The 18,840-nt window shown below is 27.1% G+C and overlaps 3 protein-coding genes across 3 annotated transcripts in view; 1 reads left to right on the top strand and 2 right to left on the bottom strand.

Annotated features, from left to right (window-relative positions):
- Window positions 1–8,937, top strand: part of LOC113790718 (uncharacterized) — a 31,631-nt gene extending 22,694 nt beyond the window's left edge. The window contains exons 4-7 of the mRNA XM_027340413.2: window positions 3,575–3,879; window positions 5,136–5,859; window positions 6,839–7,124; window positions 7,196–8,937. Of these exons, the coding sequence (XP_027196214.2) occupies window positions 3,575–3,879; window positions 5,136–5,859; window positions 6,839–7,124; window positions 7,196–7,908 (2,028 nt within the window). The 3' untranslated portion in view covers window positions 7,909–8,937. The remainder of the gene's footprint in view (window positions 1–3,574; window positions 3,880–5,135; window positions 5,860–6,838; window positions 7,125–7,195) is intronic.
- Window positions 8,938–9,671: 734 nt separating this feature from the next.
- LOC113790720 (uncharacterized) lies at window positions 9,672–13,853 on the bottom strand. The gene is made up of 5 exons (XM_027340416.2): window positions 13,227–13,853; window positions 13,138–13,156; window positions 10,951–11,154; window positions 10,142–10,899; window positions 9,672–10,078 (listed from the first exon to the last, which is right to left on the bottom strand). Exons 1-5 carry the CDS (start codon window positions 13,794–13,796, stop codon window positions 10,007–10,009), a joined length of 1,623 nt encoding a protein of 540 aa, XP_027196217.2. The 5' UTR covers window positions 13,797–13,853; the 3' UTR covers window positions 9,672–10,006.
- Window positions 13,854–15,165: 1,312 nt separating this feature from the next.
- Window positions 15,166–16,271, bottom strand: LOC113790781 (uncharacterized). The gene is made up of 2 exons (XM_027340483.2): window positions 15,525–16,271; window positions 15,166–15,438 (listed from the first exon to the last, which is right to left on the bottom strand). The coding sequence occupies exons 1-2, from the start codon at window positions 16,020–16,022 to the stop codon at window positions 15,376–15,378; spliced, it is 561 nt and encodes a 186-aa protein (XP_027196284.2). The 5' UTR covers window positions 16,023–16,271; the 3' UTR covers window positions 15,166–15,375.
- Between the last annotated feature and the right edge of the window lie 2,569 nt (window positions 16,272–18,840).

The raw sequence follows: 18,840 nt of genomic DNA, 5'->3' as shown, positions 1-18,840 counted from the left end.
ATATTTTCGTTCGTTGGGATTATCCTCAAACGAAAATGAATTTGAATTTTTAAACTTTTGAAAATGTTTTTTTTTGTGTATGATGAAACTATTTTTAGAAATCATCAATTGATAATTATGAACGGGTGGTTCGATTGATTGTGATGGTCAATATAGAAAACTTCAATGCATCTTGGATAGCCAAAATTATCATTTGTTCTTTTGATTTCAATGAGAAAAAAAGGGTTTTCACCTTGATGATTTAAGACAAAAATGTCTTCAAGCTATTCACAATAACAATATGGTGAAAGACAAATGGGCACACCTTACAATTTAAAAATATATTTTGTTGACGATGTTTTTTTTGGTTCGAAAATATTTGGATCATTTAGTTTTATCAGAAATGAAAAAGATCTGTTGGTCGTGGGTAGATGTGCACATCCATTATTTTTTGAAAGAAAAAGAAAATTTAAAATTGATTAAAATTTCAATTTTTTTTACCTACTCATTTCACTATCATCAAGGAAACATTTTAGTGGTCAACCTAAATTTTTTTCTTTTCTTTTCTTCTCTTTCACTTGCTTTCTTTAGTAAATCTTTATATGAGGATTCTGATGTTGTGCTGTGTGTTCATTCATTCAATTTATCAATGAATGATTGACGACGGTATGTGAATAGAAAAAAAGATTATTATCGTACTAATAACCTAGATTTGTGGTTATTATAAATTAAACCAAAAAAAAGAGATTATGATGATCATCTTCATTATCATCATCATCATTATTATGATCAAATTATCTTTCATTTTTTGCTTTTTCCCTTTCGGATTCATATTTCGGCTGACCATTATTTTTTTTGCTAAACGGATTTGAGCTTTGAACTTTTCGAACAACAACATCATCACTGTTTTGACCTTATTGTGAATGTTGGTTTGGTTTGGTTTGGTTAGGTTCGTTGGTTGGAAAAAAAACAAGTATTCATATAGTGATCATTAGTGATGATTTCTTGTTTTTTTCCCTGATCAGAAAAAAAAACATTTTGCCTAACTTGATAATTATTATCTTTTCGATTTTTTTCAAAAAAAAAACGGCTAATTGGAAATCTTTTGATTATCTTTATATATCCTAATAAGATAATATGTTGTATGAGATAAAGTGTAATACAAGTAACAAGTTTATGTCAATCATTTTATGACATGTTTGAATACATAAAATATATCGTTTCTTTCCTCTAATGTCTTTAAGTTTGTGTTTGTATAAATAATGAATGAACTCTCATTATTTATGAATCCAAATGTTTGATCATTGATCTAAATGTAAATATTTTTTATTTGGGCGTTTCATGAATGTTGTTTAACTGTAATGATGATGATCAATTTTAATCTGACATTCATTCATTGATTAAATTGTTTACTTTTTCGGGCAATTATAAGTGGACACACACACACCAACACACAACTGACTTCAAGGTCCGTTTTTGTTCGGTGTTCGGCTAAAATCTAATTCAGAATTAATGTTTAATTCGTTTATAAATCAAACATTTTAGATAATTAACGAGAATAGAATTATCAAATATTTGATTTAACAAAAATGATAACAATTTTATGGATAAATTTTATTAATGTTAATGACATAATTATCATAATAATAATAAACATTTAACGAATGACCCGACCCAGAAAAAAAAAGAAAACATTGGTTTATTCAGTAGTCATTCATTACTAAAACAATCAACATGGTTTGTTTGGCGCCCAAGGGAACCACCACCACCAACATTACTAATATCTATTCATAAATAATAATACATTTTAGGATGCATAATAATGATAATCAAAGAAAAATTGACCAACTTTATATGCATATTGTGTTTTGTTTATATTTATTTATTCATTCATCAATCAATCAATTGATATCTAAGATTATGATCAGAAATTTTATGTTTTCGTATATTTTCGAATCTAAATTTAGCTTCTGTTTTTTTAACCATTTCACCGGTTACGTTGGTTATGGATGATTCAAATGAGTAGATTATTTTATTTTTTTCACCTGAACATTCGAAAAAAAATAATTTCTTTGTTTCGGGTATTCGGAAGAATTGTTGAATTTTAATTTAGAAATTCAAACATTTTTTTTATTGTTTTTCTTATCATTATCATCATCAATTAATTGGTGACAATTTTAATTGATTTTTGTTTGTTCTTTAAACCCGAAAATATTCACCCACTAGTTTTTTTGTTTGGAAAATAATCTATTAACATAAAAAAGTAAAACACTGGCTGGCTGGCTGAGACGAAACACTTTTTTCTATTTCAATGCGCATGCTCGAAAAATGGATGGCTTGCATTTTTTATTTATAAGGATCTTTTGATTTTTACATAAACAAATGGCTGGCTTGCATTGGACTTGGCCTTATGACTAAGCTAGACTTCGTCTACTTAGTAGACGAAGCCAATGGCCAATGGCTTGCAATGCTAGTTTGAATGATAATCAATTTAAAATCCATTGTTTTTCGCTTTTTGCATTATAAACAAATATTCAAATGAGAGAAATAAAATTTTCAACAAACAAAATCTAGGTCAAACAAAATTATATTTAATGATCAAAAAATAGTTTGTTCATTCATTCTTTTTACAAAGAAATTTACAAACAAAAAAAAACTTTAAAATGAATTCTTTTTTTTTCGTAAACAACAATCCGAAAAAGAAACTAGAACAATTCCCACCTGTTTTTTTTTTTTGAAATACTTAATGCAATGATGATTTCCATCATCGATTAACCAACCAAACAAATGAATGGACAAATTTTTGCATTTTCTCATCATCATCATCATCTATTTTCACATAAACTTACCAGATACATAAATAAATTGATCATTTCCGTTGTTGGTTATTTGAATTTTCTTCTTCTTCATTTTTTTGCTACAATTACTTTACAGACACACGTGTTTACGTCCAATTTAAATTGATGACATGCACACGTTTTTGTCTCTTTAATTCTCTTCAATTCTCATTCTCTCTCTTTTAAATTAAATTTAATTGATTCAAATTGAATTGTCAACGTTTACGATGATGATGATGAATGAATGAATTTTAATTACAAAGTCTTTCTTTGGTTCAACTGTCCGGATATTCAACATCCGTTTGATTTAATCATTTATTAAATGCATTGTGCACTGAACTTTGACCTATTGTTTGAATTCAAATGGGCTAGTCATTTTTTTCTGGATTTTTTTTTGTCATCAGAAAAATCGAATGTGTTTTTGTATGATGATAAGATTCGAATACGATCCACCCACCTTTTGAAAAAAAACTTGTATTTGTTATTGTGAATTGAATGGAAAAGAGAAACTAAATCTACCCTGTTGTGACCATTTGGTGTTATTATCAAGTATATACATGAAATGGGATGGCACTTGTCGATTTTTCATTTTCTCCATTTTTTTTGGTCGAGTAAACAAATTCTGGGATTTTGAAAATCATTATGGAACCTTATTTATTTTTTTTTTTGCTTACTTCATCATCATTAGATGATTACAAGTACCATTGGATTTCAATTTACTTTATTAATAATTTTCAATTTTTTTTTCTGTTTGACAGGCTTATCAAAATGAATTTGAAAAGATAACACATCAATTTTTCAAAAATATTAATCAATTAACCAAATCTGGCGATACTATTTCAACAGTTTCGACTTCTGCTATTGGATCGATCATTATCAATGATTATGCAGGTGAATCCAATTCAACAACAGCAACAAAATCATCCAACAACAACAACAACAATCTACTACGTTCGATTAAACAGCAAAAAGATCGATGCCTAAATCTTTGGCTAAAATCATTGGAATATTTAACAATATTGCAGAAACATTCAGGCAAACGTTGTCCACGTCATTATTTTGTGTAAGTATTTGTTTGTTTGATAAAATTTTCCCATAATTTCTTCTTTTTTTTTCTTGGTACTTTTATATATCATTTAAAAATTTCACCTGCTTTTCGTGCACACACACACACACACTTTAAATATATTGAGTAGTTTACTAATAGATATTTGCGTATCTAAATGAAAAATAATTTCCCACGAACGAATCGATTCATACAGGATAGATTATTTTTTTCAAAAAAAACTTTACAATTGAATAGCAAAATTAGATCGTTAAAATTTTCAATCGATCCAAACAGAATGTTGACACAAATAATTTTTGAATCGATAAATGTCGTTTTGTTTTCGGGTATCATCACAATGGTTCATGTTACTCGAAATCAAATTGATCGATTTTTGTTTTCAAATTTAGTCATTCAATTTTATCATCAATCGATGGATTTTAATTTCATTCAATTTTTTTTTGTTTTTTGGTTCACTTCCTGATTATGATTTCCGTTTTTTTTTCTTCTCAACGATAATTCTAATCATTTAGATTCATCATCATCATCTTCATTGTCATTGTTGTAATAATAATAATGATGATGATGATTATATTGATATTTTGACAATGATGATTACGAATTACTCTATCTTACTCTATCTCTCTCATAAGTTCGATCCATCAATCAATCAATCAATCATTTTTAATCGTCCAAATCGATTGGCAACATCCGATATCTAGTCAAGAAAGCTTTTCATTCAATTCAATTCATCATTATATTTATAAAAATCAAGTTATTTATTATTCCAATCTCGAATATTTTTTTTTGTATATATCGATGAATTTGAATCATATTCATAGATTCAAAAAAAAAGAAAGAAAACAAAACATCAAATCAAATTTTTTTTTTTCGATTGAAATAACAATGACAAGGTGTTGCTGCATGCATATTTGATCAAAATGTTTTTTTTGTTGTTCGTCTATATTTTTGATCAAATTTGATTGATTACACCATTCGATTTGGAAAAGGATTGGCTTTTTTTCTCTCTAATCTTTTTTTTATATTTATTTATTGTTGAGTGTTTGTATCTGATGGCCTTAACTAATTCCAGTTTTTTTCAGGTTGGATATGTTTGTTTTTTTTTGCACGCTTATCTTTTCAATAGGGAACAGCAAAAAAAACACCTATTTTATTGATTGATTTGATTACCAAATTTAAATTATCATTTTCTAATTTATCTTTTATTTATCTTTTTCATATTGGAATTTACTACTTTTCCACACATATTCCAGGAACAATAAAAGTCTGAAATTGAATGAAATCAATGTTGCGGATCGATCGAAATCATTATCATCATCAAAGTTGATTATATCACAATCAAATCAACAACAAGAACATTATCATCATTATCGAAATATTTTCTCAACTGATAGTATCAAACAATCAACATCATTAAATTGTTCATATAAAAATATTCTATTTGGTCATCATAATAAGAATGATAATATTGGATCATTACCACAGGCAAAGCCATCAACCCAACCATCTTCCTCATCTAGTTTAATTGTTTCGAGCTTTAATCCGTCCTATGCTGCCGTTGTTGCCTCATCATCAAATTCCTTAAATTCTCCAGTTACTTCTTTTCCTTCAAATTCTTCATCTCTATCTATTGGTTCTATTAAAAAAGTAGAACTCAAATCTATTGGAACAGGTGGATCATCAGTCATTATACAGAATCGTCGTGTTCAAACCAATACAAGTACTCGAAATCAATCAACATTATCATCACAAATGGCCAATAATAATATAATGGAACAATCGAATAATCTTACATTATCATTTGATACAAGAGATAGTTTAGATGGTGGTAGTGGTTCACCAGGTGCAGATTCCGGTGTATTCAGTTCATCAATGGAAAATTCAACATCATCATCAGCAGTAGCAAATATAAAATACGAAATTATACAGAAAGATATCGGATATTCGAGTGATGCAGATATGAGCGATGCAATTGAGGTTAGTAAATTGTTATTTGATTTATTTGATTTCCCTTTAATTTCAATGGTCAATTCATTTTTTAAATTTGGTTTTATGATAATTTAACATGGCGAACAGCAAAAACACCGAAAAAGAAAACATTTCCATATTTAAAATTTTATTCGTTTTCTCTCTCTATTTCTGTTTGATATGCTAATATGATCAAGATTTGATCATAATCCTAATCCATTTTTTCGGCAATGCGATTATTTAATGCAGAAAAAAAACGATTTTCGCTCATACAAACAACAATAAAGCTAGGATAAAAAAAGGCGAAATTTTCGTCTTTTTTTTCGTAACAACTTGTTGAATTTAAAAATAAATAAACAAAACCTTTTTTTCTGAGAAATTATACTGAAAAATACTTTCATTTCATTGAACGCTTTCGGTTTTATTTTTCGCTTTTTTTTCACATAATATTTGCATTTGATTTTGTTATATTTGGCTTGAATGTTTTAGTCAGGTAGAAAAATAGAAAAAAAATCGAACCCAAAAATAAACATTCTTTTTTTGGTGCGGGCCAGGTGATAACGAATACAACAAAAAAAAAAAAAAAAAAAAACAACAACAGGATCGGTTCGGTAAATTGAAAGGGATTCGTCTTGCTTTGTTTAGCTGATCAAATGTGTCAAACGGAATAATGGATTTATTCTCATAATCTTTGTTTACATCAGTCAAATGATTTATTGATTTATTTTATATAGAGAAGGTTTGAATTTCAAACCATTATTCAATAAAACTAATAAATTAATTAAGATTTAGGTCGTTGTTGTTGTTTTTATGATGTTTGCTATGATGATGATGATGATAATTGAATATTTGTAAACAAAATTAATCATTTTCGATGTGATCGAATAGATTTCTGTTTATTGTTGACATTTTTTTTGATATGAATGCCGGATATTATGAAATTAATCATATTCATTTTTTTCTCTCTCTCCTTTAATACATTATTTAGGCTCAACCACATTCATCCGATCAACCGCAAAGTAGTCAACAAAAATCATCACGAAAAAAATATGTACGACGACGACGAACACGAACAAGTCGTAATCGACCATGGAGCTATCATGCTGATTGGACTGCATGGGATTATTATCAGACACCATTTTTTTGTGATCATTTTAGTAATGAAGATTTGAATGATGATAATGAAAATATCATTCGAAAATTAACAGAATTTGGTGAAAATTATGAATCATGGATTAATAATGAATTAGATTTGACCGATATAGACATTCATGGTAATGATTATTTTATTCGTTTTTATAATTTATTCTAATCACAATATTTCCTGTTTTGATAAAATATATAGATCAAAAACCGGCTGTTGTAATTGAAAAACCAGAAATTGAAGAACAACTACAACAACAACCATCATCAATGTTAAATGTTGTGGCTGTTGAAAAAGCCGATGCATGTACGGCTACATCACCAATACCATTTTTGGATAAAGAATGTCAAGTAATTAATGATGAACTACAAACGTGTTACAATAACAATGAAAAAGATGATAAAACAACCAACAATGATGACAAGAAAAGCGTAACTAAACAGAATAAATGCACAGAGACACGTTCGACACATATGATTGATTCATCATGTCAGCCAATGTCTTGTCCGCCATCTCCAACATCGACAACATCATTATGTACATCATCAAACAAAAAGGGTAAAGATTCGAAAGCAACAATACCGACAATCAAGATTAAACCGAATCGTTCAGTAAGAAAATCTGAAAATAATAATGTTGATGATATTATAAGACGATCACCATCGCCATTATTGATGAAAAAATTATCAGTATCTAACAATAAAATAGGATTGGTATCGAAATCAACATCAACATCATCTATTACAACAATTTGTAACAATTGTACTTGTGGCCATAATAATAATTCTTCATCATATTCATCGATAAAGTTTTATACAAGCATTGCATTGGCTGGTCTATTGTCTTTTCTGATTGCTGTAACACAATTCTCACCCGATATACAAAAAACATATCCACGACCACCACCACTTTAAAATGAAATGAGACAATGGGAAAAAACCATCATCATGATCTTTCATTTGTCCATGAAAAAAAATACAAAAAAAATCATGAATACAAGATGTTCTAACCTTGATCTTTTTTTTGTTTCATTCATTCATCCATTCATGATCATGAAACAAAAGAAAAAAAATTGATAATGATGAAAAAGATGATGGTCGCTTTCCATCATAATCATTATCATCATCATCATCATACCAAAAAAATACCTCATCTTAAAAAAATATAAAACTCTTAATATACACTAATATAAAATCATGGAACTATTTTCATGGTAATGATTTCATAATATTATTTAGTATTCAAAGAGATATTGAAAAAGAAACATCAAGAAAAAAAAGTTGAATATATATAAAATAACAAAGAATCGACATCATTTTCATCAAAAAAAAAAAAAAAAACAACCAAAGAAAAAAAAACAAAATTCATCTCATGAATATCTTATCATCGTAATAATAATTTTTTTTAAAAAAAACATCAACGTATAATAGTAATTTACACTCAAAATCATTACTAATTTACGATTACAATAACATCATAAAACTGGCTATGAATGAAACAATAATCAATATGAAAAAAACATGAAAAAATAAAAAAAAATCTACATCAACATGATCATCATTATCAGGATTTTCATTAATTTCATCATAATCTATCTATTTGATAATAATTTTTTTGTTTTGATCTAAATAATTCTATGATTACAATTCATCGAGATTAATCATGATTAATATTTTTTTGTTCAATGATGAATTGGTTTTTATCTCTCATTAATTAACGCTCAATACATAAATATATGATGGTCGAAAAAATAACAAAAAAAAAAATCTTTGAAAAAAATGACCAACACTCAAACACAAACAATTATTGATGAAAATATCGTGCCTTATCTTAAATATCACTTATTCATCTATATTCATTATCAACATTTATTGTCATCAACATATTCATCAAGCAAATAATCAATCCATTCATATTGGCATAGAGAGAGAGAAAAAACAAAATTTTCTATAGATTTATACCATTTATGACATATATTCGAATTAAATGGATAAATTTTCTTTAAAAATTTGATACAACTTTATTCTATTGTTATTGGATCAACAACAACAAAAAATGGAAATGATCATCATGATTATTCTGGCTATAATTATTGATGAAGAAGTTGGAGAAAGAAAAAAAAATTCCCATTAAATAAAATTACGAAATTTACCAAAACTACAATTTTGATTTTGTTACATTTTCATTTGACCACAAACATACACACGCAATCAACACAAATGGCTGTTTATGATGGCAATGTTTTTTTTTCATGAAAGAATTTTTCCTTATTTATTCTATTTGCATTCATCAAAAAATTAATTGTTTTTTTTTCTAATTGATTAATTGTTTTTTTTTGTCACAAGACATGTTTCTTTTTTTTCCTTTTTTTTTCATTTTCTTTTTTATTTTTATTAATTATAATTGGTAAAAACGAAAACAGCAACAAAATCAAAAACGTCTTCTTAATTGTAAATTCTAGTCTATTTTATTTCTCTCTCTCTCTCTCTCTCTTTTCTTAATCAGATAATGACCGTAAAAATGACAGAAAATTTTGTGAAAATATTTTGATTGGCAAAACAATATAGACAACAATAACAACGATAACATCCAAACGCATACTTTATACATTTTCAATATTTAATCAAATAGATTTGGTAATACACTGCTACGGATATGGTTATACTGAATATGATAATTTTTTTAAAAATGTTTAAACTACAATATTATTTTCAAAAAAAAATTGATAATGTCTTTGGCCAAAATCAAATTTTCAATTATCAATATTTTTCTATTATAACAACACATGAGAATTTTTTTATACTTTTGATTATATTGACTTTTCTTTTTGATACAATTTTTTTTGAAAAATAAAGTTTTTTTTTGCAAAATTCAAAATAATTTTCGTGTAATTTATGTGTTTAAGTAACGGATAACCAGGTAAACGAAAACGAAAAAAGAAACTTTATTTCGATGATAACTAATTTCACTTGTCGCTTAAACAAGAATTATGGCTTAAAGAACCACCGTCTTTCATGTTGTTGCTATGAATAGATCTATACGAGAAAACACAAACATAAACATGCCAATATAAGTGATAGCAAGCTATAAAAAAACCAAATGAGAAAATTAATATAATGATAGTAATTAATTAATCATTCTAAATACATTGAATATGAAAATGTTGGTAACAACACCAATAGTCGAAGCATATGGACCATATTTTCGCCCGTTTGTTAGTCGATTGAATAGATCATCATATTTTAACTTTAGTCGTAAAGTTTTCGTTAACATACAATCACTATTGTTTGGTGGTTTGCAAATTATCGCGGTTGATTGTATGACAGGTATAAGATTAAATTTTGCTTTATGCAAAAGGGTCGCTTGTCTTGATAATTGTAACAGAGACACAATCGTCATTATTGCATGGACAACAGTGATTAAATACTGGACCATTTTTTCTCCCCAGGTCAATTGTTCGACCATTAAACCGGATACAGCTATGACATTAAATGGAATGCTTATGATTAAATAGCTGAATAAGGCATTACCCCACAATTCCTGATATGAATATAGTTTATCCACACAAGCATAACCATGCTGGTGATAAATCCAATCCAAAAAATGTATTGTTCGGTCCATCAAAGGTCTCAGTGACTTTTTCATCGTAGTGAATTGACCATTACGTACTCGGAAACTAAAAGCTATTCGCCATAATTGGTTATTCAGACGATTCATTCGAGTTTTGAGAAATGTACCACCAATAAGAGAAAGTATAACAAAGAATAATCCACATTGAACCACAACGAAAAGATTGTTTGCAGTAATTATCAAATCAAATGTTTGAAGAACTATGATTATGAAATTTTTGTTCTTAGATATGATGGACCGATGTATATCATAACAAACAATTAAACTTATAAAAACTAAACAGAAAGTTGAAATTAAGGAAATTACATGAGTTATGATTAACTTACGAAGTACCATATGAAATATGATTATAATTGGATTGATAAGCCTTAACACTTTGATTATCTCAATTCGATCATCAAAGACAACGCTTTGTTGTAATTTTAATGGCTGTATTTGCATCCATTTTTCAGGGTCGATTTGTTCTGGATTCATTTTGACATATATTTGCCATAATGTTTTACATCGACAAAACAATCGAATTAGAATATCTGGAACGAAACATAATTTGAGAATATTTTTGTAATGTTCATGAAAATTTTTTTCAATAATCCTTTTGATCTCAGATTTAGATCGTTGACATTGTTGAAATTGTTCCATATTGTGCACCACCAATTCATACATTGTTCTAAATGTAATAGTATCAACTCGAGAAAAGTAGAATGTCAATTTTCCAAGAATACCTAACAATGTCAATAACACACAAAACATAAGATATTGTCGAAATAATTGTCGGAATGATTGAATTATATAAATACACAATGGATCCATAATGAAAATTAGATTGAATGTTTCGTCAATCATATGAATGATCATTCCGACTGTAATTCGTATGGTAAAAGTTATAAGTATAACAGTTTCGGATGCATGCTTTATTCGATACCATCGATTATATCGACATTCAACTATTTCTTTCAATTGATAATAAATAAGTTGATGAATTTTTAACATCATTTTGAATATAAATTTGAATGAGGATAATGCAAAAAAATAGAAATAATTAGTATTATGTTAGATACCTTCTGCATTACAAATGAATTTTCTTTTTGAAATTACATTGGTTTCGAATGGAAAACAATTTCGAAAAAAATATGCTAATGAATTACCATTTTGAAACAATTCTTTAAAACTTTTGTATTAAAATACAAGTTTCTTTTGACAACGTTTCCTTAATTGTTATTATTCATTATATTTTTTTCAATTATTTGAAACTATTCTATGAAAAAAACCAGTGTAATTTGGTTAAAATTTTAATTTTATTCAAGGATTTTTTAGACGAAAATACAAGATGAAGAACAGAAACTTCTTGAGAATTCTTTATAAAATAATAATGAAAAAGTTAGATTGAAGTCAACTGATCAATAAAAAAGAAAATTAAAAACAAACATTATGATTTATTTTTTTAATAAAACAAAATTCTCGAAAATTTGAATTTCAACACATATGAATTATTTTCAAAGATCAAATAAAAGATGAATATTTACGAAAATTTTTGAATTTTAGTTATGAAAATAAAAATTCAAATCTAAGTCGTCGGCATTCTAAAATTAGACCTGATTATGGCACAAATTATTGTTACAACTTATTAATATCATTATGAACATCGATAAATTACAAAGAAATATACTTAAAGAAATCTTACTGGTTTTGGAATTAACTATTATATTCGATTTATTGAATGAAACACAATTCAGAAAAAAATTATCGATTCAAATAATTTTCCAGTGAAAAAAAGTTGTTAATTTATAGAGAATTTATTCATTTTGAAAACGTTCATCAAATTCATCATCATCTAAAATTATTCAACGATTTTACCGTTTTAATTCGCTGTAAATTTCGATTTTATTTTTTGTTGTTTTTTTTTAATTATAAAAGTCACAAAATAAAGTACAGGAACTTATTATCGAGAATTTTTTCATCATGTAATAGCTTAATGGAGACAATAAAAAGAAAAAAATACAAACAAACATAATGATATAACAAGAAAAAAAATCGTTTTAAAATAAATGAAAATGTTTTTTTCTCAAAATGTGATTCTCGCCGTTGTACAATTTCTTTTAAAATCGGACCCTAAGTGACAGAATAGCAAAGGTTATGTAAAGTTTTTCATTTTGAAAAAATATTAATGATTTGATGATTAATGATTGTAAACTTTATGAACTAAATTAGCTGAAAAAAATGTCATTGACAAAACAAAATTCATTAACATTTCTTTTTAAAACAAAAAAAAATTATGTTTTTTTTTCACTTTTAAAAACAATTTCTTCGGAACTTTAATATTCTTGACATAATTTTTTGAGTTTATCGATTTTCGAACCGAAATTCAAACCAATTTATGGATTAGTTATTGTATCGGATGAATTAATTGATTACTTGGTTACTAATTTCTTAAGGCAATATATTCTTAGCAGTGAATTGTCTTTATGTATTAACTATGAATATATCCATACGAGAAAACACAAAGATAAACATACCGATATAAGAGAGAGCAAGCTAAATGCATGAAGAGAAAAAAACAAAACAAGAAATTTAATAATTATTAAAATCAGTTCATCATAATTACATTGAAAATAAACATATGAGTTATAACCCCAATAGTTGCTGCATATGGACCATATTTTCGTCCGTTTGTTAGTCGATTAAATAGATCATCATATTTCAATTTTAGTCGTAATGTTTTCGTTGACATACAAACAATATTGTCTGGTGATTTGTAAATTACCGCTGTTGATTGTATGATAGGTACAAAATATAATTTTGCTTGATGCAAAATTGTTGCTTGCTTTGATAACTGCATCAGTGACACAATCGTCATTATGGCATGCGTACCAATAATCATATACTGAACCATAGTTTCTCCCCAGGTCAATTGCTTGACCATTAAACCGGATACAGCTATGACATTGAATGGTACGCTTATGATTAAATAGCCAAATAAAGCGTTACTCCATAATTCCTGATAAGAATATAGTTTATCCACACAAGCATAACCATGCTGGCGATAAATCCAATCCAAAAAATGTATTGCTCGATCTGACATTGGTTCAAGTGATTTTTTTGTCCAAATATATTGACCATTACGCATTCGACAACCAAATGCTAATCGTCGTAATTGATCATTCAGACGATGCATTCTGATTTTGAGAAATGTGCCGCTAATGAGGGAAATTGTAACAAAAAACAATCCACATTGAACGATAACAAATGCACTGTGTATATTAATAAACAAATCGATTGTTTGCAGAACTATGATTAAGAAATTTTTGTTCTTAGCTATGATGGACCGATATACATCATAACAAAGAATGAAACTTATGAAAACTAAACATAGAGTTAAAACCGAGGAAATTAAATGAGTTGTTATCAACTTACGAAGTAACAGGTGCAATATTATGATCAATGGATCGATAATCCTCAACAATTTGATCAACTTGATTCGATCATCCAAAATGACGCTTTGTTGTAATTGTAATGGTTGTATTCGAATCCATTTCTCAGTGTCGATCTGTTCCGGATTCAAGTTGACATATATTTGCCATAATATTTTACATCGACAAAACAATCGAATCAAAATATCTGGAACAAAACGAAATGAGTTGCGAATATTTTGGAATTCTTTATGAAAATTTTTTTCAATAATCCTTTTGATCTCAAATTTAGATCGTTGACATTGTTGGAATTGTTCCATATTGTGCACCACCAATTCATACATTGTTCTAAATGTAATTGTATCAACTCGAGAAAAGTAGAATGTCGATTTTCCAAGTATACCTAACAATGTCAATATTACAGCAAACATAAGATATTGTCGAAATAATTGTCGAAATGATTGAATTATATAAATGCACAATGGATCCATAATCCAAATTAGATTGAATGTTTCGTCAATCATATGAATGATCATTCCGACTGTAATTCGTATGGTATAAGTTAAAAGTATAACAGTTTCGGATGCATGCTTCATTTGATACCATCGATCATATCGACATTCAACAGTTTCTTTCAATTGATAATAAATAAGTTGACGAATTTTTAAAAACATTTTATAGAAAGATTTTATTAATTTGTTAAAAATTACAATATCTGCAATTAAAGAATTTGTTAGAGTACAAAAAGTTTCAAAGATTTCAAAGTGCTGTGTTTGATTCAGAAAAAAATTGAAACTCTCTGTCAACTGAGTGTTTTTTTTCAATAATTTACCAATTGCCAATTCTAAATGACAAATAGACAAATTCGAAATGTCATGCTCGAATGAATTGAATTCATTCTAAAAGGAAATTGATTTATATAACCATTGAATGAATTGTTAGATTACAAAAAAAAATTGTCAATTTATTAAGAATTATTATCAAAATGTACTAGTAGTATAAATTATGGAATTTTGGAAATTGTTCTCTCTATTTTTCGAATAATTATTTTCAATTCATAAAAATTATCATCCAAATTTAACAATAATAATTTTTTTTTTGCAAAACAAAAGTCATAAGATTGGTGAAGTTTAATGGAAAAAAATAATGAAATACTTTACTTTTTTAGAAAACAATGTATAGATATTCTGTTTACTACGCAATAATAATGTGTTAGAGAAATGTTACAATATATAATGTTAAGAGTTCATCGAATATTCTGACTATTTCATCGTTGTGGTTGTTGTTTCTGGTCATTGCCTATATGTTTTCATTTTTTACATCAGATATGAATTTTAATTTGTTTTAATTGTCAAAATCAAGATGAGATGATATAAAGATGAATATACCAACATAAGTTATCGCCATCTGTTCATGTGAGAAAAAAAATTAAAATATTATTAAATAATAAATTGTTTCATTTGTTTTTATAAACAAAATCAAATAAACATTACATTGAATATAAACATGTTTGTGATTACACCAACTGTCGAAACATTGGGTCCATATTTTCGTCCATTCGTCAATCTATTGAATAGATCACAATATTTTATTTTTAGACTTAAAATCGTGGATTGATTTTGATTAATGTCATATAATCCAAATACAACGGCTCTATTATAGATAACCAATGATTGTATGATTGGTACTAGATGGAATTTTGCTTCATTTAATAGTTTTGTTTCTCGTGAGAATTGAAACAAAGACAATACAGTTATTGCAGCATGTATTATGATGATTATATATTGTATAATCATTTCCATCCAGGTTAATTGTTCAGTGAACAAAGTGGTTACAGCGATCACATTAAATGGTATGCTTATCATTAGATAACCAAATAAAGCATTACCCCATATTTCTTGATAACAATATAGTACATCATAGCAAATATAACTATGCTGTTTATAGATATAATTCAAGAACATTATTGTTCGTCTCATCAATGGTATCATTGTAAATTTTTCATAAAATACTGCATATCTATTACGTTTTCGACAAACAGATGCTATACGCTTTAATTGACGATTCAATCTATCCAAAAGACATTTTAACAATATTCCATAACAGAGTGAGAATAAGACAAAAAGCAGCCCACATTGGACAATCGCAATAACATTGTAAATGATTATAATAATATCCAAAATAAGAATGATTTTGACGACAATACTATCATTGGGAAAATGATCAAAAACTGTATTATATAAATCATACATTACAATGGAACTTATGAAGACTTAATTGTGGATTAAGAAATTTTATTAGAAACATTAATACTAATTTTCTGGTAACACTTACATAAACCAATATGTAATATAGTGATGATTGGATTGATTAGTGTTAGAAATTTAATCATCTTTAAGCGATCATCAGAAATAACATGCAATTTCGTTCGTAATGGTTTTACTCGTGTCCATTTTTCACCATCAATCTGAATGGGATATTTATCCACATAAGTTTGCCATAATATTCGACATCGACAAAAAAATCGAATCAAAATATCTGGAATAAAACGATTTGATTTACTAATATTTCGGTAACTATTCTTGAAACTTTTTTCCATATTTTGGATTATTTCCGACTTGGTTAGTTTACATTCTTGAAATTGTTCAATATTATTTACCACCAATTCGTACACAGTAAGAAATGTAACTGTATCAACACGAGAAAAGAAGAATGTGAATTTACCAAAAACTCCCAATAATGTCAATATTAAAGCGAACGTTAAATATTGTCGAAACAATTGTCGGAAAGATTGAATCAGATAGAAACAAAATGGATCCATCATCCAATATTGTATGTAATTTTCATCAAACATATAACTGATCATTCCAAAAGTTATGCGCATGGAAAATATTGAAAGTAAAATGGTTTCAGATGAATGCTTTATCTGATACCATCGATTATGTCGACATTCAACAATTTCTTTAAATTGATAATAAAATAGATGATGAATTTTCCACAACATTTTGAATATCAATTTAAATCCAATGCTGATACAAATAAATGTTAACTTATCAGTATGATGATGAATACTGACGCATTACGAAAAATATACTCTATCTAAATTTTACTGATTTTTAAGAAACAATTTTGTTCAACTTATCTATTATTCAATTGACAAAAACAGAATGCAAAAAAAATCCTTTTCGAGTAATTTTCCGGCTAATGGCTTGATCGCAAAAATGTTTGTCAATTCATTAAGAATTTTTCATATTAAATTTTTAATTAAAATGATCATTTAAAACTATTCAATGAATTTCTTTGAATAATTTGCTGCAAGTTTCGATTAATTTTTCTGTAAATGTCGGAATACCAAATAAAGAACAGTAACTTTTTTATCAGTAATTCTTTATCATATGATAATAATAAAATTGAAGTTGAATGGTTGAATAGCGATCCGAATTTCATTTTTAAATAAGTAAAAGAAAATTTAAAAAATGATCATTTATACAATTTTTTGAAGTTTTCATTCTAATTTTTTTGAATGATTCGTTTTAATTGATAAAATCAAGATGAGATAATATAAAGATGAATACACCGACATAAGTAATTACCATCTGTTTATAGGAGAAAAAAAGATAAATTGCTTAATTTTTTTTATAAACTAGATCAAATAAACATTACATTGAATATAAACATGTTGGTGATTACACCAATTGTTGAAACATTTGGTCCATATTTTCGTCCATTTGTCAATCTATTGAATAGATCTGCATATTTCATTTTTAAACCTAAAGTTTTTGATAGATTTAGATTATTATTATGAAATCCAAATAAAGATCCAACTCTATTGTGAACAGTTCTATTATAGAATACCAACGATTGTATGATAGGTACTAGATAGAATTTTGCTTCATTTAGAAGTTTTGTTTCCTGTGAGAATTGGAACAAAGACAATACAGTTATTGCCGCATGTGTTATGATGATAAAATATTGTATAATCATTTCCATCGATTTTAATTGTTCGGTTAATAAAGTGGTTACAGCAATTACATTAAATGGAATGCTTATTATTATATAACCGTATAAGGCATTACTCCATATTTCCTGATAACAATATAGTAATTCATAACAAACATGACTGTGCTGATGATAGATCCAATCCAAGTTCATTATTGTTCGTCCCCTTAATGGTATCATTGTAAATTGTTCATATAATACTGCATGTCTATTACGTTTTCGACAATCAGATGCTATACGCTTTAATTGACGATTCAATCGACCCAAATGACATTCCAACAATAATCCATAACAAAGTGAGAATATGACAAAAAGCAGTCCACATTGAACAATTGCAAAAATATTGTAAGTTATATTAATTACATCCAACAAAAGAACGATTTTGATGATAATCTTATTGTTTGGAAAATGATCGAAAACTGTATCATAAAAATCATACATTACAATCGAACAAATGAAGACTTGATATGTTTGATTGAGAAAATTGAGAAATTAAAAAATTTCATTAAAAACATTATTATTAATTCTCTTGTATCACTTACACAGACCAATATGTACTAGAATGATGATTGGATCAATTAGTGTTAGAAATTTAATCATCTTTAAGCGATCTTCAGAAATGATATTTAATTTTGTTCGTAATGGCTTCACTCGTATCCATTTTTTATTATCAATCTGAATGGGATATTTATCCACATAAGTTTGCCATAATGTTTGACATCGACAAAAAGTTCGAATCACAATATCTGGAACGAAACGTTTTGATTCACTAATATTCAAGTAATTATTCCGGAAACTTTTTTCCTTGTT

The sequence above is a fragment of the Dermatophagoides pteronyssinus genome, unplaced genomic scaffold (assembly GCF_027571235.1).
Source record: "Dermatophagoides pteronyssinus isolate colony J.1.1.1.1 unplaced genomic scaffold, Derpt_VIB-CSIC_2022.12 sq0013, whole genome shotgun sequence".
NCBI lineage: Eukaryota > Metazoa > Arthropoda > Arachnida > Sarcoptiformes > Pyroglyphidae > Dermatophagoides > Dermatophagoides pteronyssinus.
The sequence above is the reverse complement of the archived record's forward strand: the minus strand, read 5'-3'. Positions and strand labels throughout refer to the sequence as shown.

Bases quoted from the DNA above. Each gene is read 5' to 3' on its own strand.
- LOC113790720 (XM_027340416.2), bottom strand. From the start codon at position 13,796: ATGCATCGTCTGAATGATCAATTACGACGATTAGCATTTGGTTGTCGA. The intron at 10,900-10,950 runs GTAAGTTAATCA...CTTTCTGTTTAG, and splicing joins CATATTTCATATGGTACTTC to TTTTTATAAGTTTAATTGTT. The intron at 10,079-10,141 runs GTATTTAGAATG...GTTTTTTTATAG, and splicing joins CCAACATTTTCATATTCAAT to CTTGCTATCACTTATATTGG.
- LOC113790781 (XM_027340483.2), bottom strand. From the start codon at position 16,022: ATGATACCATTGATGAGACGAACAATAATGTTCTTGAATTATATCTAT. The intron at 15,439-15,524 runs GTAATGTTTATT...TCACATGAACAG, and splicing joins CAAACATGTTTATATTCAAT to ATGGCGATAACTTATGTTGG.